Below are 27,057 nucleotides of genomic sequence, written 5' to 3'. Positions count from 1 at the left end.
AGATGAAAGGGTTTTCCGTTTTTCGATGCGCTTCGCAGGACGAATTTCCCTATGGGCTTGCTTAGCAAGATGAAAATGTCTTGCGAGTCTTGAGATTTTTTTTCGCTCCCCTCCCCCTTTTCTAAGCTGCTAAGCCTTTAATAGCCTTTTAGCAGCTAATCCGCTAAGCCTTTAATAGCCGCTAAACCGCTAATAGCGCTAATCCACTAATCCGCTAATAGGGTTGCTTCGCAAGACGGAAAAACCGCTAGACGAAGACACTCGCGGAACGGATTAATTTCGTCTTGCGAGGCACCACTGTATTTCCTTCTTTCCCTCCCACCTACCCTCCATGCGGTCCTGGGTGCTGGTAACCCATGCCACACCAATGGGGAGAAGTTACTAGAGTTGGGGGTGGGTGGTAAATATGCACTGCTTCATTACTGTATACACATGCTCTTAAATTTCCTGATAAGTTTCTGAGGTAAAGTAAATAATAAGAAAGTGATTTATAGCAGAAAGTATGGTCCGAACTGTTAACATTTATTTACTTCTAGTTTTCAAGCACAGCAGTAAAATGGAGAGTTGTATATTTGGGGAGACTGAGCAGAATACACTGCAGTCTGCTTTAGCGATAATCGTGGTATCTAGGCCATTTTAGTGCAGTCATTTTTTTCATCCTGACATGCATCAGCCTCATTCCCTCAAGTGGTGATGCAAGTGCCGCTTCAACATTAGGCAGCAGTGGGTTCTGCAGCTGACACTGTCTGATGTCAACTGTGTGTTGCCTTCATAAATCCAGTCTGCTTCTAGAGTAAAGCCTGAGTTCAATCTCTCTGTGTCTACAGCATCCAACTAACCCATCTTAGCCCCTAGTTTGTTTTTGAAAATTAAGCTTTATTTATTTTTAGATCAGCTTGATGTTTTAGCGACATGTCTGTTGGCCTCTCCTTAATGTTTGCTGTTCACTTTTGCCTTAAAAACTCTTGCACGACCACCAGCTGGCACGATCCTCTCCATCTTTGCTGGTGTCACGTTTCTCAGGAGAGCTACTTGCCCTTCACAAATGCACACTCCTGGTGTGTTATATGCCACAAAAATAGTTCCTCCAGTGAGCGCTGTTTTAAGCTGGCTAGTGTGTGACCTTTGTATGCGTTCAGAGAATCCCCTCAGGGCATTTACCCCTGATAAAATCTCCTAGTAGGGAACATGAGCATAGGCACCAAGGTCTTGCCGCACAGTGGTGTCTGTTTTTTCTCCCCTCTGCCCTTCAGTAAGGTGAAAATTGTGTCTAAATTCAAACCAGTATTTTCCTGCCATTTCCTGAGTTGTTCTCAGTTCACTGACATATATTACAAAGAGGTAAAGGCAAGAGAGAGTCATAAATCTGGCTCTTAGCTTCTTACTGCCTCAGTCCTTGGGCTTTACTAGTAGCCCGATGCAATTAAATTTACCACCACAGCTTTCCTCCACACTAGGAGAATATTCATCAGTGTAATCTTTCTGCTGGCCATGCCGCTGCTAAAGATACCGAAGCAGGGTGAAAAGCAAAGACAGAACCCCCCCCCCAAAGAAAGGATTAACCAACAATTTAGTTTTTATTTTTATTTATTTGTTTATTGGGCTTATATCCCACCTTTCCTTCAAGGAGCCCAAGGTGGCGTACATAGCTTTCCTCCTCCCCATGGTATCCTCAGAACAACCCTCTGAGGTAGGTTCGGCTGAGAGTTAAGTCACCCAGTGAGCTTCATGGCAGAGGGAATGATTAAACACGCCAAGCAAGGAATACACAGTGACTCTGAAGAGGAATCCTACCAATATTATGACTGTATAATTATGTACTGATAAGCCTTAAACCTGTTGACCCTTTGGAGCCTTTTGTGGGTAGCCCACAAAGACCTTTCTGTAATTGGATTGTGGAAAATAAGAAATCACTCACTTTGTTGCTCAAAGATTAATGTTATGGCGAACAGAGTGTAGGGTGGCAGGATAAATGTTATATGGTTTGCAGGCTACTGAGGAACTACCTAATTTGCACTAATCCTCAATGATAGCATCTTAGTAGCTCTTGGGTAGTAGAGCTTTTGATGGCATAAAGGTAAAGGTACCCCTGACCATTGTTAGGTCCAGTCGCGGATGACTTTGGGGTTGTGCACTCATCTCACTCTATAGGCTAAGGGAGCCGGCGTTTGTCTGCAGACAGCTTCTGGATCATGTGGCCAGCATGACGAAGCCGCTTCTGGCGATGCCATTTACCTTCCCGCTGTAGCGGTACCTATTTATCTACTTGCACTTGACGTGCTTTCGAATTGCTAGGTGGGCAGGAGCTGGGACCTAACAATGGGCACTCACCCCGTCGCGGGGATTCAAACTGCCGACCTTCTGATCGGCAAGCCCTAGGCTCTGTGGTTTAGACCACAGCGCCACCTGCGTCCCTGCGCCACCCACGTTTTTTTGATGGCATAGTGAACAAGTAATAAGAAAATCTGTTGAGATCTGCCTCTTTTGTAGCTGTATAGTCTCTCTGGTAATGTAGCAATCCTATTTTACCCTCACGTTTGGCATTAACTTAAGTCTAGGACCAACGGCCTTGGTCCAGTATATCTGAAGGAGCGTCTCCACCCCCATCATTCTACCCGGACACTGAGGTCCAGCACTGAGGGCCTTCTGGCGGTTCCCTCACTGTGAGAAGCCAAGTTACAGGGAACCAGGCAGAGGGCCTTCTCGGTAGTGGAACACCCTCCCACCAGATGTCAAAGAGAACAACAACTACCAGGCTTTTAGAAGACATCTGAAGGCAGCCCTGTTTCGGGAAGCTTTTAATGTTTGATGTATTATAGTATTTTAATATTCTTTTGGAAGCCGCCCAGAGTGGCCGGGGAAGCCCAGCCAGATGGGCGGGGTATAAATAATAAATTATTATTATTATTATTATTATTCATCATATTGTTGTGATTTGGGTCATCATCTGGAGCTATTTATTCAAACGTTCCACTGATACTATATACCCATCTTTTCTCTGCTTCTGACATATTTAGGCCAGAACTGAGTAAAGAATATGGCTGTGTGTATGGTGCAGAGGATAGTTTTCTTATTCTGGAATTCAAGATGTGTGGAATGGAATCAAGGGTAATACATATGTTGTAGTCAGGGCTTTTTTTCAGCCGGAACTTTCTAGAACTCTGTTCTGGCAGGACCTCTCAGGTGGGTGCCATTGCCACTCTAAGAGAACAAGGAAGGCATTCATGGTGAGTTCCAGCACCATTTTGTTTAGAAAAATAGCACTTAAGCGACGTGAAATACAATGGAACCTCGGGTTGCAAACGTGATCCGTGCGGGAGGCACGTTTACAACCTGCAGTGTCGCCTGTACGCACGCGTGGGTTGTGATTCGGTGCTTCTGCGCATGCGCAAGTGCCATTAACCCAGAAGTAACCCATTCCAGTACTTCTAGGTTCAGCACAGTGTGCAACCTGAAATTGCGTAACCTGAAGCGTCTGTAACCCAAGGTACCACTGTAACATATTTAAAAAATGATGTTGCTGTGGGTTATAACTTGAGTCTCACATTTAAAACTAATCTGTCCTGTAGCATCAATTATAAGGATTTCCCTTCTGCTTCTTCTGTTCATTGCTGGCTTTGGGCTGCCATAATTGCAACCTGTCATCATTCTGTCTTCTGATTCAACGGGAGCAAGGCACACATGACTCAAGGCAGAGTTAGCCTTTGACAAAATGAAAGGTTCTCTCAATAGGCCTGTTCATCCTTTCCAAGAATGTTTGGGGTTTTTTTACTCACTACTATAATTAGAAGAATGAGCTTTTCCTAAACTTAAGCTTCTCCTTCTTCATTACAATGGAACATTAATATTTTTTAACACCACACACTATGGTGATGTGCTTTATTATATAATCGTGTTTTATTTCACTAGCTTTCCACATTTGGAACTGAAGGCTATTTACACATTTATATACAGCTTTTTAAGGTGAGTTCACAAGGCTTACAGTACTGTAATGAATACAAACACTGTTTTAAAAATAACAACCATTAAAAAACAATTTAGTAAAAGTAGTCTAACTATAATTACAGAAGCCAAGCAGCAGCAGTTAAAAATAAAACTTAGCAGCACTTTAATTAAAAAAGCAAAACTAAATTAAGATAAAACCAGCAGTACTGTAAGCGAGTAAAAACCCAGCTGAGCATATTAATTAAAAGTGGATTGCAATAGAAAAGATTCCAAGCCAGTTTAAAGGATACTAAGAAGGGGCCATGTGTATATTTCATGAGGTAAAGGTAAAGGGACCCCTGACCATTAGATCCAGTTGTGACCGACTCTGAGGTTGCGGTGCTCATCTCGCTTTATTGGCCGAGGGAGCCGGTGTACAGCTTCTGGGTCATGTGGCCAGCATGACTAAGCCACTTCTGGCAGACCAGAGCAGCACACGAAAACACCATTTACCTTGCCGCCGGAGCGGTACCTATTTATCTACTTGCACTTTGACGTGCTTTCGAACTGCTAGGTTGGCAGGAGATATTTCATGAGAGGGAGCTCCAAATTTTAGGGCCGCTACTGAAAAAGGCCTGTTTCTATTGCCTGTCAGGTTCACATGGGTCTGGGTGGTCCTAAATAAAATTTGGACTGGATTTTCTAGGAAGAGGGATTGGTTGTTAAAGCACTTTGGGAATTGTAACTCTCTGAGAGGAATAGGAGTTCCTTAATAACTCTCACCACCCTTAACAAATGATAGTTCCCAGAATTCTTTGGGGGTAGCCATGACTATTAAAGTGTGTTAAATGTATGGTGTGGTTATGGCCTTGTATTCTTGTCTCAAGATTTTCTGGAAAATAATGTGGGCAGTGCAATCCTGTGCAGGTCTACTCAGAATTCCTACTGAGGTCAAAGGAACTTACTTCCAAGTAAGTGGGTACTGTATCACAGCCTAGGTGTATCAGTTTGTCTAATGTAAAGGGAAGTTAGCTGAGGTGTTGGTTGTAGATTCCCCCACCCCCTCACGCTTAGCAAGATACTGTACTTCAAGTAAGATATCAGCATCACTGCCCAAGCTATATTTAAGCTTGCAGTGTATTCCCATATTTAGTAAGACCTTTTGTCATCCACTTAAGTGGATATGTGTGAATGTGCACGTAGCTTGTGAGGTCTGGTGAACCAAGAAATTGAGAATGGCTTAAGCCAGGGTTTCTCAGATTTTTTGAGCTTCAGTCCCAACCCCCTTTCTCACAACCATTTTATTTTTTTAAAAGCAATATAATGGGGGTATTTTTAAAGGGTTGAAGCATTAGCACTGGGAGAGAATTTCTTTTAACCCTTTCTCTGATCTAAATTGATCCACAAAGCTCATTAACCCCAGAGTGGCAGTGGAATAAGACTATGTGAGGCCAATAGAAGTTTCAGGCGGGTGGATTTAGATTGTGAAGCCAACATGGGAAGGAAATGGACCAAAGAGGCAATAAAATAAAAAAGAAACCATTGCCCTGTGCCACTGCTCCCAATTCAACTGAGAGCACTCTGCAGCTACTTTTAATCAACCAGAACAACAGTTGAGTTTGATCTGATCATGGATCTTTGATGTCACTTGTAGTTTGTACTCAAAATGTACTGTATGTCTCGGCCTTCCCAACCGAGGCTGGGATCTAAGAGAGCCATATAAAGAGCTACAGATAGAAAAGGGGAATCCTTAAATTTCCAGTGAATTTGGATGAGAAGAGAGTACAAAACTTTCTGCATACCACCTATAGATTTTCAGAATTTATTATAGATTGACCAGATAACCTTTTTAGGCAGATATACCTGAAGAACAGTGCTAAGGCAAAGCTATGTTGATCATAAATTGTATGTGTGTGTGCATTGGTTTCTGCACACTGTACTCAGGATGAAGGGTAAGGCCTGCAGGCAAAGAGGAGCAATTCAAGGTGAGCACTTTAGTGGAAATTTCTATGTGAACACTGATGAAGCATCAAAGAGCTTTGTTTGGCACAGGACTGCAAAGTATAAGCTGGGAATTCTTTCAGTTCCTGCCTTGCACTCCTCTCCCTGCACAAGTCAAGGAAAGAACATTGTATTGTTGCCCAGATGAAGGACCTGATGTCCTCTATTTTATGGAGAAAAAATGTTTTATTTGCAGTATTAGAGGGCAAATGAAAGAGCAAGAACATATTTTCCCCAACACAAAATTCTGTTGCCCCTTTTAGAACTGTTCAAGGCAAATTCTCAAAAATACTTAATTGCTCTGTGGTGTCCTCACTTCTACACAGCGTACACTTATCTCAGCTACACTGAAAACTGCAGCTGCAGATACAGGCATGCATTTTTCCCAGCCCCTTGTTTATCTGCTCAGGAAATCCTGTTAATTTCATGAGTTTGGCCAGGCCAAGTGTAGCCTGGCTCCTTTTATCATTTGGGAAATGAATCAGGACAGAGCAAGAAAGACATTTAAAAAACAAACAAACCCTGCACTAATATAACCCACTTTCCTAGCTCCCACTGCAGTTATATACAGTATCTGAAAATATAATCAACATTAAAATGACCATCTTCTCTGTTTATTTCATGTACCTGGTGAAATGGGCTCTTGCCAATTAAAGTCCCTCGTAATATTAGTTAAAAAGTAACCAGTAATATGTCATATGGACCTGTATGTTTCTTTCCACAAGGCAAAAACAGCTTGGGAGGTGGAATTTAAAATTACAGTGGAACCTCAAAAGCTGAACGATTTGGAACCAAAATGCTGAAAACCTGGAAGTAATTGCTTTTGTTTTTGAACGCGCCTCGGATGTGAAACGGCTTCTGAGGCGTGTTTTTCTTTTCCCTCCAATGACTTTGCAGCCAGCCCATTGATCCTCAGTTTTCGAACTCTTCGGAAGTTGAACAGTCTTATGGAATCGATTATGTTCGAAAACTGAGATTCTACTGTATCCAGAAAATAGTGCGGGGGAAGGATTAATCTCTCCATCCTCCAATACTATGGTCCTGAGTTGATTCCCCCCTCTATCTTTCCATGTCATATTATCGTTGGGTCAGAAGATTTCTGATGCCATGGGCCCTTCCTAAGGTCATAATCCTGTGTCTGGGATGTACCCTGTCAAACTTCAGATGAGGGATCACATGAAAGAATGAATGGAGGGACGGAGAAGAATCCTGGCTTGTACACACATAAAACCAGAGGTCCAGGAAAAGCCTTTTAGCATGCCCTCTGACATCAAGTCTTTGAGGTGGAATGATGTTTTTCTATTTTGGGATGGAGTAACATTCCATCACTTGAGCTTTGTCTTGTAATATGAAGGGGTACTGGCAGAACCACAAACTCATGTTTAAAGAACATCCTATACACATTTAAAGCACATGATTTCCTCCAAATCCTCCTGGGAACTGTAGTTTGTTGAGAGCACTGGAGATGGTAGCTCTGTGAGAGGTAAACAATACAGTTTCTAGGCTTTACAGGACAAATATGACAACTATCCTGTTCTCTGATGCTTAAGCTATGGCGAAACTGGCAGCTAGTGCGCCCTTGATCTATGAGGGACGGCAAAGGAATGTGGCCAGGCAACTATTTAGCATTAACTAAGCGGCTAGTAAAAATGTCCTACAAACCTGCCAAGACCTGCTTCTCCTTGGAAAAACTGGCATATTCCTCTTGGGACTTGCTTCCATGATCTTACAGATTTGGAGTCAGGATTTTATAACGAGAGTACATATATAGAAATGTACAGCTCCCAATTACTTATCCCACTCTTACAGCCGGATCCTATACGTGACTTAAAAAAATGCATATAGTTCTAAACCTTTGGGTACCGCTGTAAAATCTGCTGATAAGGTTAATCTTACGCTTACGGTAATATATTACCGTAAAATGTCTTCTTTTTGTTTGTTTTAAAGGTGCTTATTATCTCTCAGGCACATTATGCTTCCCTAATGCAGCAAGGTCAGGACACATAACGCTCTTTGATTTACCAGCTTCCAAACAAAGCAGGTCGAACAGCCCTTGTTGCAAATACCATTCCGAAGGGTGGGAGAGAGCCGAGAAAGAAAAAGCCGAGAGGATGCGGCATCATCGGAGTCCTCGTCAGCAGGTCACATGACAGCGACTTGGGCAACGCCCACATTGCTCAGCAGACGGTCGAGTGTCTAGAAGTAGCGTGCGCGTGTCTGTCTCCTCCGTTCCGCTGCCTGTTTTCCTTTCGCTAATAATTGCAGAAGGCAAATTGCACCAGCCAGAGCCTTAGCAAGCGCTTGGGTCAAATATTACGCGCTGCTTTCAAAATGCATGCGTTTCTTTTGCAGTGACACAGCAGTTCCGCTGTCTTTTTGTATAATTTATTTAAAGCCTTTTTGCTGCGTGCTTTCACAGTTCCGCCCTTGCGTGCTCAAGGAGGTGCGCCTTTCGGTGCAGAGATGTTCTGCCTTAGGAAAGCAATGAAAATGCATTGCCCATCTGTAGGGAGTTGACCCGAGCTTGGCGATGGTCTGGATCTCTTTCTCCCGGAAGGTGTTGAGAGCGGGTATAGGCCATTAAAATGCGTCTTGAGGATGTGTAGGGACGTGAGGAACGTGCACGGATGCATGCCCGTCCGGGGTGACCATGGCCATGCATCCTCCCCTTCCTGCACATAGAAGGCAGCGGAGGTTGTCCATCAAACCGGCGGCGGCGGGAGGAGGAGGGTGTGGAAAACGCTTCTTTCGCGACCGCTCCTTGAACAGCCAATCGCAAGGCAGGAAGTGGGCAGGTTTATAGTCGGTCGCTATCGCGTGGAGGGAAAGGAGGAGGGAAAAAGAGCGTTGCATTTTATATTTATATATTTTACCCTGTGAGGCTGAACCAAGGACCTCTAGAATCTTTCGCTTGTAAGAAGAAAGGGGAGGAGAGAAACGGATCGCTTTGCATCCTTGCAAATCCCCCGCCCCAATTGTGCTGGTTAGCAAAACCACCCTGGGAAAAAGCTCTTATTTAACCAGACAGAATGATAGCTGCTCAGCTTCTGGCCTATTACTTCACAGAATTAAAGGATGATCAGGTCAAAAAGGTAAGGTACAAAGCGAACGTCCTTAAAAACCTGCAGGTTCAAGTTCTTCAGTCTTGATGAGGGTGGGAGGGATTTTTATTTATTTATTAAAAAACCTATGGGGTGCATAATTTGTGTTTATATATACACGTATGTACATGCATTTCTTAGCATCCAGAATATTAAACCGGCATCATTTATTTTATCTTTTAACCTCTGCCTTGATCGTATAGGGTTTTTGGGGTGTTTTTTTTTTTTAAAAAAAAAGCTTGAAAGATCCGGCCCATTGCAAGGTTTCCGAACGGGCTGCAGTGTCCTTGAAGCAGGATGTAGATGTCAGAGCAGCGATGAGTAACGCAACAATCATGGTTTACTCCCCTTCTCTCCCCCCCCTCTGAGTTGGATCCGTCTATCATGTGTTTATTACTATAAACGGCTGGTCATCCGCTAAGTGACTGTGGGAATTGTGGACTAGGTCTTTTATGAATGTGAGCATTCAGGGCCTACTGAAATCGTGTATACAGATGCGTGTTTAGGGCCGGGTAAAAACAGGTGCATTCTTTGTAACTCGCAATGATAAGCCTCTAGACACAAAAGAGAGCCTTGGGTTACCTGAATGACTAACAGGTTTCTTTTGTGGCACTGGTTTTTTGTGGACTAGAGCATAATCTGCGTCTTGAATCTTACCTCTGGAATTTGTTACCAAGACAGGTGCTGGATTTACCTGTAGGTTGCTCTTCTGGGATTGGTAGCAATCGGAAGGAGATAGCAGGACCCAGCAAAAGGGACTGATAAGGCTAAGCTTGTTAATTAGATTACAAAGATGTAAATGGTTTGATAGGTAAAAAAGTAAAATTGGGCATTTTGCTGAGCTGGATTTATTATATTCACTTTGGTCTCATATTGCCCAGGAGGTCTCTTAAGGACACCGTCCCAGAAATATGGGGAAAATATCTCCTTTTCAGGAGAGATGTATAGTAGGCCTCTACCTCGGCACTGGGCCAATATTTTAACATGTTAACTTGCCCAGTGCTGTAAGTTGAGCTAATGAGCATGTTTTGCAGCAATAATATTTTATTAGGCAGATGTTAGTGTGTCTGTATTTCGGAAATGCATTGCTGATAAGAGAGGGATCTCATTATCATGGAGAGGAAATTATAAATAATCCAGTATAAAATTACAAGAAAGAAATCATAGACATTTTCTACTTTGGTTCAGAAATGTAGCTTTGTACCCTATCATCGGTGTTTTCCTATGGAGGCCTGTCATGATGACTGTATTGTTGCTTGCATGTTAAACAAAACTGTGAACTCAAAACAAGCTTCATTACTTTCCATCACCTTTCCATGTGTTGGTATTTTATCAGTTTTGCAGCATGTGGAATTTTGCTTGTAAACTGATATTTGGCCTGTTGTTTAGATTGATGAGGTTTTAAAAATAATGCAGATATCATCATCAACAAGCTCATAGTACTGAAGGCACACTTGAAAATGTGCTGGTCATTTTTTGCAAAAGCAGTAAAATAATAATAATAGCTAGGACATATTATAGCCAGACTGTGGAGCTACTATGGCCTGTATGAATCCGCTTCATGGTCTCTATTCCTCTTCTCTTTTGCATCAACATTTCATTTTTGCATCTGCAATAACTTACAACCTGTTAAAAACTAACATTTTGCAAAACAGCCCAAAGGGGCTAAAACTAACCATTCAAAATAGGAAGTAGTATGTGGACAAATCTTTGTTTCACTGAGTTATTCTGGATTTTATTTTGTGCAAAAATGAACATATCTACTAGTATCAAGCTTATTGTGCAGAAAAGGCTATTGGGGTTTTCTGGGAAGGATGTTCGTGCATTAGATCCCAGTGATCTTTTGCCACCCTGTACTGGAAAGGAGAATACTAGCAGATGGGGAAGGGCCATGTGATTAGCCGTAATCTCTTGATTGTGATACACATATTCCCCAAAAGTGTAGACTTGCATACCTGAAGGAAGTGGCTCACTCAGTGTTTTGGGTGTGGTGTGTATAAAGAGAGAGAGAAGGAAGGAAGCCAATTTAGTGGAGTAAGGATAGCCCTGGAGGCCTCTTGCTTATCTTGGATGGTGATGCTGAAGCACTGCCCTTAATGCTCCAGCAGTCTTGGTGAGAGTTGCTGTTCACGCCATCCTTATATGTTTCTCCTTGTATTCAGAATCTTACGGATAGGCATCTACATTCATCCACCTTACAGAAACATAAAAAAAAATGTACTCTGGTGTGTTCAGCAAACAAATGACTCCTGGCTTCTTAGATAAGCCACTTGGGGTCAGTAGCACAACTAGGGTGTGCCAGTATGGACTCTTACAGCCATGCAGAGTGCCAGGCAAGATGGGACTGGGGCACTGCCCACTTCAAATGATTATAGGAAACAATTTATAGGAAAAAGTTTGGGTTTGAGTAAGGCACTGTTAGCTATGGCTTAGTTTTGGGGGTTTGGAATTTTCCTACCCCTGCCAATAAGTAAATGCTAACTTCAAAAAAAAGTTACCTGCCTCTTTAAAACCATACATTTTTGTTTTTGATTAGCCTGAAAACTTTTCTTTCTTTCTCTCAGTAACTTTGTATGGATGTAGCATTTTTTATATGTAGCTTGTCTTTTTGTAATATTTTGTTTTAAGTTGTCTGTTGTTGCTTACGTTTTTTTGAACACCACTTAGGTACTTAAGGTTTAGGAATTCTTACAAGATTTAGAGAAGGGAACTAAAATAAAACGATTGACATGTGTGGGCCAAATGAGTGATGCTGGGAAATAATGGAAATTATGTAAAGACCAATACATAGTGTTAATGTCTGGCTTTATTCCTCAATTCAGCTAGTGGTATGTTCACCTAACTGGTACAGATTTCAAGGTGCTACATCTAGAATGGCTTTGTGATTCCCTTGGGTAAAATAAAACCCTGAAGGCATGTTTTGCATCTTGGTATGTGATATGTGATCACTCACCTTGTGAATATCTCGTATGGTATTATTCTAGGCATGGGGGTGTGGTCTCACAACATTCCACTGGTACATTAAAGAGATCCAGCATGGTGTAGCTCAGTTGTAGCCAAGGTGGCCTTCTCCAGAAACTCGTAACACATGGGAGTCTGGCACCCACAAACTCCTTATAGTATCATAGAATCTTAGAATTGCAGAGTTGGAAGGCACCACGAAGACTCATCTATTCTCCACCCCCATCGTTCAGCCCGGACACAGATCCAGCGCCGAGGGCCCTCTGGCGGTTCCCTCATAGCGAGAAGTGAGGTTACAGGGAATCAGACAGAGGGCCTTCTCGGTAGTGGCACCCGCCCTGTGGAACGCCCTCCCATCAGATGTCAAGGAAATAAGTAGCTATCCTATTTTTAAAAGACATCTGAAGGCAGCCCTGTTTAGGGGAGTTTTTAATATTTAATGCTGTATTGTTTTTAACACTCGATTGGGAGCCGCCCAGAGTGGCTTGGGAAACTCAGCCAGATGGGCGGGGTATAAATAATAAATTATGTATTATTAATTATTATTATTATTACGCCCTGCAATGCAGGAATCTTTTGCCCAGCGTGGGACTCGAACCTACAACCCTGAGATTAAGAGTCTCTTGCTGTACCAACCGAGCACGATAAGGACATATTTAACTAAGAAATTGAAAGACGCAACCCATGTATAAGGCATTTATAAGGCACCTTTTTGTGTAAAACCTTTTAGATTTCTCCAGAAAGAGAAACATTTGTGTTAGCTTGCCTGCTGAAAGTTTTAAGTTTTGATAGGCCAGTGGTCCCGGCCAGCCCACAAGGAGCATGTGTGCCAACGTCATAGAATCATAGAGTACAACTCTATGGAAGGGACCCTGAGGATCATCTAGTCCAGCCCCCTGTGATGCAGGAATATGCAGCTGTCCTGTACGGGGGTTGAACTTGCAACCTTGGCATTACCAGCTCTGCTGTGGGAAACAGTATGATTGTGACCGACATGAGCCATTCCTAGTGCATTGGTTGCTGCCGTGGAGAGCAGGTCTGGTGATATTAGCCCTCCACATGTTGATCTGTGAGATTATTAAATTATTACATTTATATTCCACCTTTCCTCTAAAGAACTGAAAGTGGGATACATAGTTTCCCACCCCCCACCCTGTCTTCCTTTTATCCTCAGAACAACTCTGTGAGGTAGGTTAGGCTGAGAGACTGCGACTCTCTCAAGGCCGCACAAGGAGTTTCATGGCTGAGTAGGGATTGGACGAAGTGTTGTAGTTCAGGGGTGAAGCTGGCTTGTAGGTATTTAAGGCATTAAGCTCTTCCCACACCATTTGTCTGTGTAATATCTTTATTTTCGTTTTGTTGATGCGCTGTCTCAGACTTTGGGAAAGGTGGGTGTCCATGCAAAATGGCTGCTTCTTCTACAAACTTGTTCTTATATTTAGAAATTTTACCTAACATCACACAAGGAGGATGTTACAAGCTCAAGGATGTTGTATCCTTCAATGCTTGTTAAACTACATTTTTAAAGCCTGTTTGATTTCTAAATTATTTGAATTTGTCAAAGGCAAAGTTTATCATTTTTGGATTATTTGTCAGGGGAATGCTAGGGAAGAATGTTGCAGGGCGTGTTTCAGAAATAGCTGTAGATAATAATAGAATCACAGCACGGGAAGGCCATCTAATTCATCTCCTTCTGAGCTCACCCATTCCCCATAGCTCCTAGAGGTGATTACTGTATAGACATCCCAGACCAAAGCAGAAATGAGATGACACAGGACAAAATGGCTCTAGAGGACTTGAGCGAGGAAGCTGAGTCTGAGCTTTGGTTTAAAAACACCTCGATACAGAGCAGCATCCTGTTCATTTGGAACTTCTGAGTGCTTTGCATTATCTCATAGATTTTAACAACAGCCCCGTGAGGTAGGCCAGTGTTGTTGTCCTTATTGCAGGTGGGGGCCAAAGTAGGAAGATGGTAGCTTGCCTGGAACTGCTTGGTGAATTTGAGTTCTTAAAACTGGAGAACTTCTCAGTTTATACTTAGGCAGCCTAGTCCATTCAGGGTGGTTGCTGTGTAGAGCAGTGTGTTTACTCAGAAGTAAATTTCAAGGTGTTCAGTGGACTTACTCTAGGAGACATATGCTTGAGATTCCAGCACTACTTCTCCTTTCCCCTAGTGCTTTTGTGCAATTTCTGCCTTGTGGGTGAACCTTTTCAATTTGGGGGACTTGTCCCTTTTTGGGAACTGAAAAAGCTTGATTCCATGTGAATTTATGATGCCAAAAGTTGTAGTTGGCTGCTTATGCTTGCTCTGCTGTATCCACCCAGATGCAACTTGCCTAGTGTTAGATTTCTCCTTGCATTCAGGCTGCTTAGCATCACATGACAGAGACACAGTTGGTAACATTATACCCTTCAAGCTGTCAGCAATCCTCACGCATAGAAGCTGCCAAAGTATTGCTTTATCCGGCCTGTGGTATCTGAGTCTAGGGGCAAGCCCAGGGATGTTGTTTTGTCAAAATAAGGAAGGAAAATAGAGAGTTAGCTTCTGTAATTTTATCCTCAAAACATTTAGTTAACTTTGGCTTCTCAGTCAGTCTGAACTGGGGGTTGTGGTTCATGCTAGCAATAGTCACCTTCAAAATAAGCCAACTCCAAACCATGGGTTATGATGCTGGCTTGTTTCAACTAAGCAGAGTTATTGCTAAATTATGACTTCTGGTTCAGTTAGTGAAAGTGGACATAAAACCTTCTGGAGTTGTTTTCCTAGTCATGCAGGGTGTGGAAGGAGCACACGAGCCCAAGTTTTGCTGCCGCTTGTGTACATCCATGTGTCGCTCCTGCCAACTTAGCAGTTCGAAAGTACACCAGTGCAAGTAGACAAATAGGTACCGCTGTAGTGGGAAGGTAAATGGCATTTCCATGCACTCTGGCACTCGTCACGGTCCTCTGTGTGCCAGTAGCGGTTTAATCATGCTTTCCACATGACCCGGAAAGCTGTCTGTGGACAAACACCAGCTCCCTTGACCTGAAGCGAGATGAGCGCCGCACCCCATAGTTGCCTTTGACTGGATTTAATTGTCCAGGGGTCCTTTGCATTTGCCTTACATCCATGTGTGAATGTGCTTGGGCCTTAATGACTAGAAACTAGAGCAAAGATGAAAAGCCTGTGCAGTTTTTGTGTGTGTTTGTGCTGGAGAGAGCTAGGGCAACAACCTGTCTTCTGTGTCCCATTCTAAAAGCCCAGATCCCAATCTCCTAATGCCTGGGTGAGTCTGAAACAGTAGCAAGGATATTTCTCTCTTTATGTCAGGTTGCAAATAGACCTTGTATGTCTTTTGCAGGACATGCCTGATTTGATTTGATTTGATTTCAGTATTGTGGCACAAGCCTTGGCTAAACCCGTGGATATGATTGAGGTGCACATTTGGATTCCAGCTGCTATATATTATCCTTAGGAGGTTACCTGCTTTTATGTGATATTAGGACACTGCAATCAGTGCATTGTAAAAGTCCTTAGAGTGCTAATGTACGGAATGGTTTCTTGTAATGATCAGTGTCAGAGCTGCTTCCAGATCCTAGCTCACAGAGGATCACGCTAGCCAGCGATCATTAAATAAAAGTCTTTATTGAGTTACAGTTTCCATTCTCAAGCTGCTGCGTGCAACTCTACGTCTCATGGTTAGATCGGCGAAGCTCCATCTGAGTCTCCGCCCCTTGTACACCAACTTAATATCCTAGCCTTGCTCCACCTTTTCCGCCTGACTGTTCTTCTCTGGGTCCCTCTGCCCCCCGGGGTCTCTTCCTTCCGGGATTCCTCTGACGCTGACGCTGACCCCCCTGACTCTTCTCCCTCCTTTCGGCGGGCTTTAGGACCTGGCTCCCTTTCCGGGCTGCCTACTGCGCCACCTTCCTGTGCATTTGAACTTGGCACGCGCGCCCAACCTTCCACCTTCCGTCTGACCGTTTCTTCGCTCCCCGATGGAGGTGTGGCCACTCCTGACTCGTGCCCTCCCCCCTGTTGTGAGCTGCCAGCGCTTGATCCCTGGCGCCCTTCCTCTTCCCTGCTCTCTGGCGGTGACGCTGGTCCTGATTTCCAACTGCTCCCCTCTGAGTCCCCTCTGGCTCTATCTTCCTGGGGTGTCCCCCTAGGCTCCCCCCTTGCCCTGGCCACTGGTGCTCCTTTCTGTGAATCTTCTGATTCACTGGAAAGACTCGGAGATCTCGGGTCGTCGTCATCACTCATCTTTTCTTCTGCCTCCTCTCCCTCGCTCTCTGTTTCCTCCCTTGCCCTTGCCTCTGCTCCTGAACCCCTGACAATCAGTAATTTGCCTGAAAACTGTTCTAATCTGTGCTTGAGTAGCTTTCCAATTTTCTTCTATAAAGTTTTATAGCACTAGGAGTAGGTGGTTAGAAGGAGGAAAGAAAGATTATCTTTTATCAAGTTGGAAGGGTGTCATTGTGACCATGTCAGGCCTTTAGTAATAAAATATGGCTGCACTTTTCGTAGAATATTGCCCTCCCCCCGGCAACTTCTATTTGTTTGCTTTACAAGTCTTGCTGAATGTAATATTCAGTAAGATCATAATGTGTGTGTTGCATGCAAGGCAATAACAAACCACATCCTTTCGAGTTTGTTGGACTGTTTCATGATAGCAAATGTTGTGGATTGGGGACATGAACTTTGCAGGGGTCGCCAATGGGCACATTTGCATATCAGAGAAACTGTTGTTGGTAGTACATATACACCACAATAGAATGCTTCTTTCAAGTCTTAATTCCAACAAGTGGAGGTGACCCTGTGGGTGCCAGGAAAGGCCTTGTGGGTGCACAGACACTCATGGGCACTGTGTTGGTGACCCCTGATATACAGCTACAGAGTCTGGGATTGATGGTCATGTGTACTGCAGAAAGCAGTAAGAGGCCATGAGCCTTGGTTTATTAGGATTTTGCTGTGTTTTATCATATCAGAAGATTAAGCTGTACCTCATATCACATCAAAAGGGACAGTTGTGGAAAGTTATGCTTTAGGCAGAGTGGTTTTCCATATCCAAAAATGTTTATTGACATGGAGAGACTAGAAGTTGAATTAATGACATGGAGTTGAATTAATGACATGGGGAGACTAGAAGTTGCTTACAAAGCAGATTAAACAGCCATAACAGCTTCTGCACTTTCTAAAGATGCTGCAAAATTTAAAATGTAAAAAAATGTTTCCCTTTTTGAGGACCATAGGAAGCTGCCACATCCTAGATCAAACCATTGGTCCATCTAGCAACTCTTCAGGTTTTAAGATTCAGAATGTTTCTCCTCTTTACTTCTCGAAGCAAATGGAATGCATATCCTCATTTTTTAATTGGTTTCATTGGCTCCTTGTCTACTTCCAAGCAGAATTCAAGGGGCTGCCATTAATCTTTTAAAGCCCTAAATAACTTAGGATTCAAATATATCAAGGACCGGCTTCTCTCATATAAGCCTGCTTATGCATTTAGATCCATTTCCAAAGCGCTATTAAGGTAAGACGGGGAATATGCAGGAGAAATGATTTTGAGGAGATATGGAAGGTATTTGTAGAATTTGTCCAGTTAAAACAGAAAGGGGTCAAACCATCACAAGAGGTGTTGAAATTTTGGGAGGTTGGATAGTTACAATGGAATAGTACAATACAATACAAATGGAATGCACATTTTTATTTATTTATTATTATTACTTTGCCAAAAAAGGAAAAAAAGGAAAGATCCATTTCCAGAGCTATTCTTGGTGTCCCTTCCCTCCTCCATTGGATGAACAATAGGTGGGGGACTAGGCAATAGGGCATTTTGGGATATATGTTTGTAGTTTTGTGGTTGTGAGCATGTCTGTCCACCCACATATAGGGCAGTTCCCAGAGTGGGTTGGGATGAAGCTTTAGGGGATGCTGTGTTGGTCACACCATTTGAGGACCACCTGCGCTCCTTTGGATCAAGGCCATGGATAGCTTTTGCTAGAGCAGAATACAGTGGTATCACAGGTTAAGTACTTAATTTGTTCCGGAGGTCTGTTCTTAACCTGAAACTGTTCTTAACCTGAAGCACCAGTTTAGCTAATGAGGCCGCCGCGCCGCTAGAGCACAATTTCTGTTCTCATCCTGAAGCAAAGTTCTTAACCCGAGGTACTATTTCTGGGTTAGCGGAGTCTGTAACCTGAAGCGTCTGTAACCTGAATAGTATGTAACCCGAGGTACCACTGTAGTGAAGAGGCTGGGCATAGCAGAAAGCAATCTGAACAAGCTGTCTGTGCTTCAGGCGGGAGAGCCTGTGCCTGTTGGAGAACATTCTTTTCCAAAACTTGAAACAGAACCCATGACTTCTCCATTTGCAGCTCTGCTGCTGGTAGCAAATAGCATTTAATAATACCCACTTGGAGAGCCCTGTCTCTCATCGCCTTCAGCAGCTGAGCCACACAGAATGTCACAATCTCCTGCTCTATTGGTAGTTACTAGAGTATATCCCCAACTGTGACCCACCAGAAATCAATCCATTGTTGTGTTAGCAGGAGCCAGCACAAAGACCCTAGCTAGCACAATGGGGTTTTCTTCTCCCTCCCCTGCTTGCCCCCTGTGCCTCTCCCAGATCCACTCTGGAGGGTCAGCAGAACCCCGAGGACAGTGTATTTTCCCTATGCATTTTTTCCTTTGTTATATTTTCCCTAATCTAATGCATTTTTCTATGTTGTTTTCACAAATGCATGCATTTTATGCAAACCTTGGCCATGTGTATGCATTTTTGTACACATAACTTGGCTGGAGAACATGATTTCAAAATTTGGAGAAGCATGAATTTCAGAAGATGGCTATATTTTAGTTCACCTGTTGTGTTGGAAAGTGTTCACTAGATAGGTTTACCTTTTAACGATAACTGAATCAAATGCTAAGTGGGCTTTTAAATAGAGAAGGACAAGAGGATGATGATAACATTGATGATAAAATAATTTCTTTGTGCACAATTTCTGCCTATTGCTTTCTGGGCTCCATTCAAGGTGCTGGTTCACCGAACCCTAAGAGACTTGGAGTCATTCTATCTCAGTAATGGCTTCCATCCGTGTGTTTCATCATAACCTTTAAGATCAGCTGGAAACACCTCTTAACCTTGCCATTTATGCACCACCAGGACCACAAATACTTTTTGGTTGCTGCCTCTCGACTCGAGAATTGTCTTCCACGGAGGCCGAAGCCTAGGGGTCTTTTGGAAGCAGTGTAAGACCTTTTAATTGGCTTTTGGTGCCAGGGATAGGGTTGGGGGCAGGGAAAGATGGTGGTTAATTATTTTGTAATTGGGAGCTTTGCAGCTAAAATATTGTTACCTGCCCTAAGCACTTGGGATGGAGCCAGCTGGAAATCAAATGACACAAATTAAGAATGTAGGTAAGTTAACACAAAATGGTGCAAGGTCTGAATGTTGTGTGCTTTTCTCTTATGTCCCCTCCAGATCGATAAATATCTGTACGCCATGCGGCTCTCTGATGAAACTCTGCTGGATATTATGGGACGCTTCAGGAGAGAGATGCGGAATGGACTTTCCAGGGACTTTAACCCAACAGCCTCTGTAAAGATGCTTCCTACATTTGTAAGGTCTATTCCTGATGGCTCAGGTAAGGATTATGTGCAGTTGTACTTCGTTAACAAACAGTTTTCTGAAACAAAACCAGAACAATCTCTTGTTACTATTACGAGCACAATGAGAGCCATTAGTTACACATGTATGCATAAAGTGGTCCAAGTATGTAAAACTAAAAGAAACTCTCAGCAATGTTTCTACCAAAGAGAAACAGTGGTTTTTAAAAACAAACAAACCTCAGCCTATTTCCCTATGGCCAGTAGCTTTGGCTCCTGTTGTCTTGGGGTCAGGGTGTGTTGCTTGTACAAACTTAAGAAGAAGACAGTGTGTTTGAAACCCAAATCAAACAACAAGTTGCAGTCTATGCTCAATACCTAGACACAGTGGCTGCATTCAGATATAACACAGGCCCTTCCTTCTTTGGTGCTGCCCTGAGGAGGTAAGAAGCTTCTGCTTCTGCCTTTGACTAAACACAGTTTAGTTAGCTATCCAAACCCTAAACTGTGGTTAATCTTAAATTCAGTTTCTGAAAAGCGTAGAACAAAGAATCCCTGTATGCCCCCAGCTGCCAAAACATTCCATACATATGCGGTATAAAGTATTCAGTCAAATATTAAGCAGGTTTGCATAATAGTGTAAAACTGATTATACAAGTTACAGTTTTTAAGTGTCTTGTTGACTTGGATGTGAGTGTGCAGACAGGGTGTTAATATGCAACATATCCCAGAGTGGACGTTTCTGAAGTGCTGCATTTGTCTGAAGTGTATTCCATCGTTCAATTACTTTAGGGGGAAAAGGCCATCTGTTCTAGTGTGTGTTTTTCCTTTTTCCTTTTTTTTTTTTAAAGCTAATGGGGCTCAGTCTAAACAATCGATGGACTACAGTGATAAAAGTCTGTTTGCACATTTTGCTTAATGCCCAGTTCTTGTACAGCACAGTGATATTTAATTGGTTTTATCGACAGAATGGTTTAAAAATTACATTAGCTTTAAAATGATGCCGGTCCTGGATATTATGTTGCCCTAAGTCACTGAGATTATATATATATACATTTAATGAAAAATGGAGTGCAGAGCTGCTTGCTAAATAAATAAAATTATAATACACAATTTGGAGAGCTTTGCTGCAAACAGAGTATTGTGGGTACCAGTAATGATGCACAATAGAGCATAATCAAAGAGCCATGGCGGTGCAAGGGATTCTGGGATGCAGCTCCCAGATTTCACGCTTCTTCATTGGCAGCCCTGAAAGTATTGCCTCTTGGATGCTTGTGTAGTTTGTTCTGCTATTTAGAAATGTCTTTTCCCAAACTGACAGATTTGGGTCTCCCTATTTTGGTGGCAAACAAGACGAGTCAATTTGTACACCCGATATGATTTGCATAACTGGGCAAAAACACTACTGTAACATCAGCATGCAAGAGACTCAGAGTTGCCCTAAGAATAGCAAACTGATTTACCTCCTGGCCTAATTTCAATTCTTCATTGATTTCTTACCCACATGAGTGGACAGGCCCAAAGAGAGGCAGGTGAGAGTAAGGAATTTGTTTCCATTTTTGCTGAGATGAGAACATTGTTGGAAGAAAACTTTCTTTGGAAAGAGTAATAGAACACCTAAAAAGGGAAAATCCATGCCTGACATTTTATGTGGGTATGATGTTAGTGCTGAAGACAGAAACAAGGCTGCTTTAGTGGGAAGGTACAGCTGTGTTGCAAGATTGTTGGATGGGTATGATGTCCAAGGCTTATTTGTATGGGCAAAATTGATTGTGTCCAGGTGGCCAATAATGCGTTGATGGTGATAAAGTAAGAATGATGTATTTAATGAGTCTCAAACTGAAAGTGAATGGTAAGCCAGCCAGTGTCATAAATGATCCAAAATTGTATTTTGCTTATTACCCTTCCTGCTTTTTGCCACTTTTAAAGCTTAATGAAAATTCAGAAATCAATGAAGAATTGAAATTAGGCCAGGAAGTAAATCAGTTTGCTATTCTGAGGGCAACTCCGAGTCTCTTGTAGGCTGATGCAGAGCCTGTTTTGAGGGTTTGAACATCCTTTTAAAATAGAGTAGAGGGGGTGTGTGAGTGTGTGGATTTGCATCTGCATCCATGTACCTGAACTTCAGTGTTTGCCTGTGCTCTGTTTACACAAACTGAGTTTTTCTTTAATCTCGTTCCATGGGTTGTTTTAATTGGTAACCTTAGTCTCCAAACAAATAAAGGATTGTGGTCTTTGCTTGTCTGATTAGATAGGATGAGGCTAATCACTTGGGTTGATCAGATATATTTGCAGTGTTAAAAGGTGAATGCTGATAGTTTAACTTTCAGTACCCAATGCATTATTTTATGTAATAGATGGCAAAGATTCATTGTGCACCCAGAGTGACTTGATGCTTAAGTGTTGATGTTCTGTTTCATCCAAAACAGAGAAAGGAGATTTCATTGCCCTGGATCTTGGTGGATCTTACTTTCGTATTTTGCGAGTGAAAGTGTCTCATGAGAAAAAGCAGACGGTGCAAATGGAAACGGAGATTTATAACACTCCCGAGGATATAATGCATGGCAGTGGAACACGGGTAAGATTGCTTCCTAGGAATGTTCTTGCAATATATGAGGGTTGTAAAACATTTTTTGAAAAAGCTTCCACATGGTATTGTTTGGATTTTCTGATAAAGTTTTGAAGGATAAAATAAAAACTACTACCTTGTAATTTTAATTTTTAAAGGAAGAAAAAGACTTACCTTCAAAATCATTTGGTGGAAAGTTAGGATGTATATTTTGAGGCCAACCTCTCTGTTGAGAATAATGCAAAATGCTAGGTTTTTTTAATATTAGGAAATTGGATTCTTGTGATAATTTCTTCCAGTTTATTCATTGCAAACCAATGTTTCCTATACAATGATGACTTGTTAAATTGGAAGGCAGTTTAGAATCCTGATCCATAGGCATGAAAATGATGACCCAGTTGTGAGCTAAAATATGTATTGCTGCTTGTTTTTTTGTTTTTTTGTACACTTATTATACCCCTCTAACTTTGTGACCCAAGATTCATAATACATCAGTTCAGCTACAATCACAAACACCTTGCTGTTATCTTTCTTTCTCTTGCCCTTGCATATGCAAATTGGTCCAAGTATACATTTTGCAGCCAGCAACTCAGGCTGTAGAAGCTACATGGATGGTTGGTGAGACCAAGAAAGGCTGGAGGAGTTTCTCCTATTTCCCCCAGTAAAAGCTCCTGTGTAAGTTACAGGTATTGGAATCTGCTGTCACCAATGCTGCCATTTTTTAAAAAGCCTACCTTACCCAATCCATTGTCATTTCTTTATCTTGCTTCCCCTAGGATGAGACTTAATGCCTGGTTTCCTGTATGCTGGCAGCATGGCTGTTAAGCCTGAATGTCAGTAATTTGGCCGGTTAGGCAGAGGCACTCTGGGCATCTTCTTGCTGTTGCAGAAATTCCCACGTTGAGCCAGTAGATTCCAGGCTCGCCTGTGCTGTTCTTGCTATTTGGCTCTTGAAAACATCTGCGCATTCACTTCAGCATGCGAAAGTGGCTCTCCTAAATGTCCCAAATGGTCTTGTTGGTCATTACTGAATGAGAGAGGTCAGCATCAGTCATACAGTAGTCAAAGAACCAAATTTCTTCTGTTTTACGTTTTGGGGAAAGTCTGTTGCGTTCCTGTGGCCGACACCTTATTCTGCATGTGGTTCAATAATGATGACAGTGCAAATACTCTTTCATAGTTATTTAAAATGTACAGTGGTGCCTCGCAAGACGAAATTAATCCGTTCCGCGAGTCTCTTCGTCTTGCGGTTTTTTCGTCTTGCGAAGCACGGCTATTAGCAGCTATTAGCGGCTTAGCGGCTATTAACGGCTTAGCGGCTTAGCGGCTATTAACGGCTTAGCGGCTTTAAGAAAAAGGAAACAAACTCGCAAGAACTCGCAAGATGTTTCGTCTTGCGAAGCAAGCCCATAGGGAAATTCGTCTTGCGGAACGACTCAAAAAACGCAAAACCCTTTCGTCTTGCGCGTTTTTCGTCTTGCGAGGCATTCGTCTTGCGGGGCACCACTGTATTTGTATGTTTTTCAGGATCCTTCCAATATCCCAGCTCCATGACATTCCAGTTTCTTAGGCACTAGAATCGATTTTTTTAAATGAACCAGTATCAAAATGCTAAGGTGCCTGGGATGCTGGCAAACCTTACATAATTTTGTCAGGTCTTTGGATTTCTGATGACATATTCAGCAACTTGTTATTGGACTCCAACTCCCATGAGCCCCAGCCAGTATAGCAAATGGCTAGGGATGCTGGGAGTTGTAGTCCAGCAGCGTCTGAAGAGCTTAGGAACTTCCTCTGGCTTAAAAAGATGGCACAAGCTGCTGTTTCCACCGCCAAAAGTAAAGTAAAGGGTAGAGGTTGGGCCCTAAAGCTGCAGTGCTCTTGTCACTATTTACTGGCAGCTTGGTGATTTGAACCCCACGCCTCTTCCTAGAAGGGATTCCGAGGGTCATCTGGTCCACCCCCCTGCAGTGCAGGAAGAGATGCATTGGCCTGTTCAGTTTTGGAACATGCATGTTGTTGCCAGGCCGTAAAAGTCAAATGGATGCCAACAACAGCTTTAAGGCTCACCGAGCTTTAGGCTTGCCCCCAAAAGATTTTGGAGATAAATGATAGGGCATTTTCTGTGACTTTGCAAGGAAGATAAATGGGGAGGGTATAATGTAAAAGGAAATGGCTTTATTTTTTTTAAAAAAGGCATGGAAGATTTTGGGATTTTACTTGATGAAGTAAAGGCTCAAGCATCCGAGGAGCCAATTCTCTTGTTCTGTATCTAGCCTTATTTGTGCTGTGCCACCATTTCCAGCTTCCCCATTGCAGCACTTGTCACACCTGTTCCATGGCATGGAAAGAGCTGCAGCACTGAAACTGTAATTGGAGCTCAAGAGCTCTGCATCGTTTGCCTTCATAGTGCTACGTTAAAAAATAAAAATAAAAAGCTCTACATAAATTAAATATGAAACCAGTTCCAGGCATATGCTTTTAAAGAATGAGAGAAGACATTTTCGCTCTGCATGGAATCGGCATTCTGGTTATGATTCATCAATGCATTTAGGAGCTGCCAATTGAAAATGCTTGCTTGGGATAGTTGAGCTGGGGAAGGAGGACTGAGTGGAAGAGGCAAATCCTGACTAGCCCAAAACTGAAAGTTACTTTCCAATGTTGCAAACATTTCGTTCCAGAAAGCAATAGGCTATATTCAAATTTGCCACTCAACTGATGGTAAAATGTCCATCAGTGGAATGGGGAGGGTGATTTTTCTTTACAGTTAGCTGAATGATACCATTGAATACAACTCAGTATGTCTGTGACACCTGCAGCTCTGTAACTTTTAAAATCAATTGTTTAAAAAGGGGCAGTTGAGTGTTGGGCTCCTCGGAGGTGGGGGAAATCAAGGAGGAAGATTTTTCTAGCATTACAAAATCACCCCAGATTTAAATCAGGAATATTTGATTTAGATCATTATTTTTGTTTGTGGTGTATGAGTGTTGTTTAGCCTTGTAAATAATAATATACTTGCTCGTAGAGGTTTTTAACCTGCCAAATGGGCATTCCTACTCTAAACCCAGTTGCTAAACTGTGACATGAAATGCATTGGATAATGTCCGTCGAGAGTGCCAGTCTAAACTTTATTACCCAGTGCAGAGGTAATATTTCTAATTTTGTAACTACGGTTAGGAGATCAGCAGTGTGTTGCAGGCTCATGTTTCGTCCTTCCCTCTCCCTGCATGAATTCCTCCCTGCCTTCCCTTTTCAGAGTTGACCATGGTTAGTATAATGTGTAGCAAACGATGGTTAATTCAAACCAGATTGTGTTATAACCACAACTGAAGTTAACACTAAGGCCATCAAAAGAGCACTTCTGGATCAGGTCAGTGGCCCATCTGGTCCAGCATCCTGTCCTCACAGTGGCCAACCAGAAGCCTATGGGCAACCCGCAAGAGACTTGAACCCAACAGTGCTCTTCCTGCTTGTTTTCCCCAGTAACTGCCATTGAGAAGAATACTGACTCTGACAGTGGAGGCAGAACATGCACATCGTAGCTATCAGGGTGTTTCACATAGTTAAAATGACAAAGAATTGGGGAAAGAGAGCTTTATGGAACAGGCTATTGGGGTTTTTATTATTATTATGGCATAAGCCATAACTGTCAGGGTGCTGTCGACAGCTTCTGGCTGATTGCCCAGGAAAGCAGAAAGACAGAGGAAAACACAGGCTTTATAGTCCTTTTTATTATGATTCCAGATGCCAAGGCAAGTCAGCCAAGCACCTTTCAGTATCTAACATTGCTCTGAGTGAAGCTCCACGCCTCCCCCTCCTCCGCACTTTCCTATTCATCAGACTCCTCCCCTCTTCTACGGTGGCTGTTAAGGGTCCTGCGCCTTTGAGCCCTTTGCCCTGCTATTCTTAGTGAACACCTGGTTTTAGGGCACAGTACGGGTTCTGGGAGACTCTCCAGTGACAGCATATCAGTCAGCTGTTGCTCGGGCCCTGTCTGCTCAGTACTACTTAGCTCTTCATCTCCCATTATTTCTCAACTTCTTCCCTCTTCTTCCTCTGGGGTGTGCCCTGTGTCAAACCAGTCCTGTAGATCTATGCTATCTGCCCTTTCCTCCTCTGGGATGCTCCTGGGGAGGTGGTCTCCACCACTCCTCTTCATCTGCCTAGTCCCTGACAATACCCTAGCAATGACTAGGAGATCAGGAAGATGTATGCCTTCCTAGCATGACAACATTTTCCGTACCATGGATTTCACTCTGACCTGCTTCTAAGGAAGTGTGTTTACGGTTGCAGTGACAACCAATGAGAGTTGTTCGCAGAGAAGTCTGCTGAGCATTATGGCTTCAATGGAGGATTCTGCCCCCATGTATGAAATGCATACCAAAGGACCGGATTCAACAGTGTAGTCCTGCCAGAGGATGCTCGCACAAGGTGTTCTGCTGGTGCAGCAGGGCTTATTTCCACTCCCCCTGCACACCCTAAAATTGGCCTAGGGAGGTTCAGAAAACCCCCAGAACCTCCCCAAGTGGGAGGAGAGAACAGATCATTCTTTCAGGCAAGCAAAAACACTTGCACTGACTGAGTGATCTGCTTAACACTACGTTGAATTCCACCCCAAAGCCTTACTTTCCAAATGTTCCGGTTTTATAGGACTGCCACCAAAATAGTATTTATTGGTATGGGATCACCTAATTATTTTTCCAGTAGTGGTTATGAGGATGAAGATGCAATTATTATTTTTATCAGGCTTTTAAAATGTTGTCTTATTGTCCTTCCTTTCTCCTCAGCTATTTGACCACGTTGCTGAATGTTTAGGCGATTTCATGGAGAAGCAGGAAATCAAGAACAAGAAGTTGCCTGTTGGGTTCACATTTTCTTTTCCATGTAGGCAAACCAAGTTAGATGAGGTAAGAATG

General features: G+C 42.8%; 1 protein-coding gene across 3 annotated transcripts in view; it reads left to right on the top strand.

The window, feature by feature from the left end:
• The window catches only part of LOC308477461 (hexokinase-1), a 49,264-nt gene that overhangs the window by 4,367 nt on the left and 17,840 nt on the right, over positions 1 to 27,057 (top strand). Inside the window, exons 1-4 of one of the 3 annotated variants that reach the window (XM_081006053.1) lie at positions 8,491 to 9,017; positions 19,451 to 19,613; positions 22,005 to 22,153; positions 26,929 to 27,048. In XM_081006053.1, the coding sequence (XP_080862179.1) occupies positions 8,955 to 9,017; positions 19,451 to 19,613; positions 22,005 to 22,153; positions 26,929 to 27,048 (495 nt within the window). In that variant the 5' untranslated portion in view covers positions 8,491 to 8,954. Of the gene's footprint in view, positions 1 to 8,490; positions 9,018 to 19,139; positions 19,219 to 19,450; positions 19,614 to 22,004; positions 22,154 to 26,928; positions 27,049 to 27,057 lie in introns of those variants that run through there. The other 2 variants (XM_081006055.1, XM_081006054.1) reach the window with 2 other exon arrangements.

The sequence above is a fragment of the Podarcis pityusensis genome, assembly GCF_964106645.2.
Source record: "Podarcis pityusensis genome assembly, chromosome: 5".
Taxonomy (NCBI): Eukaryota; Metazoa; Chordata; class Lepidosauria; order Squamata; family Lacertidae; genus Podarcis; species Podarcis pityusensis.
Note: the sequence above shows the minus strand (reverse complement) of the source record. Positions and strands in the feature narration are given on the sequence as shown.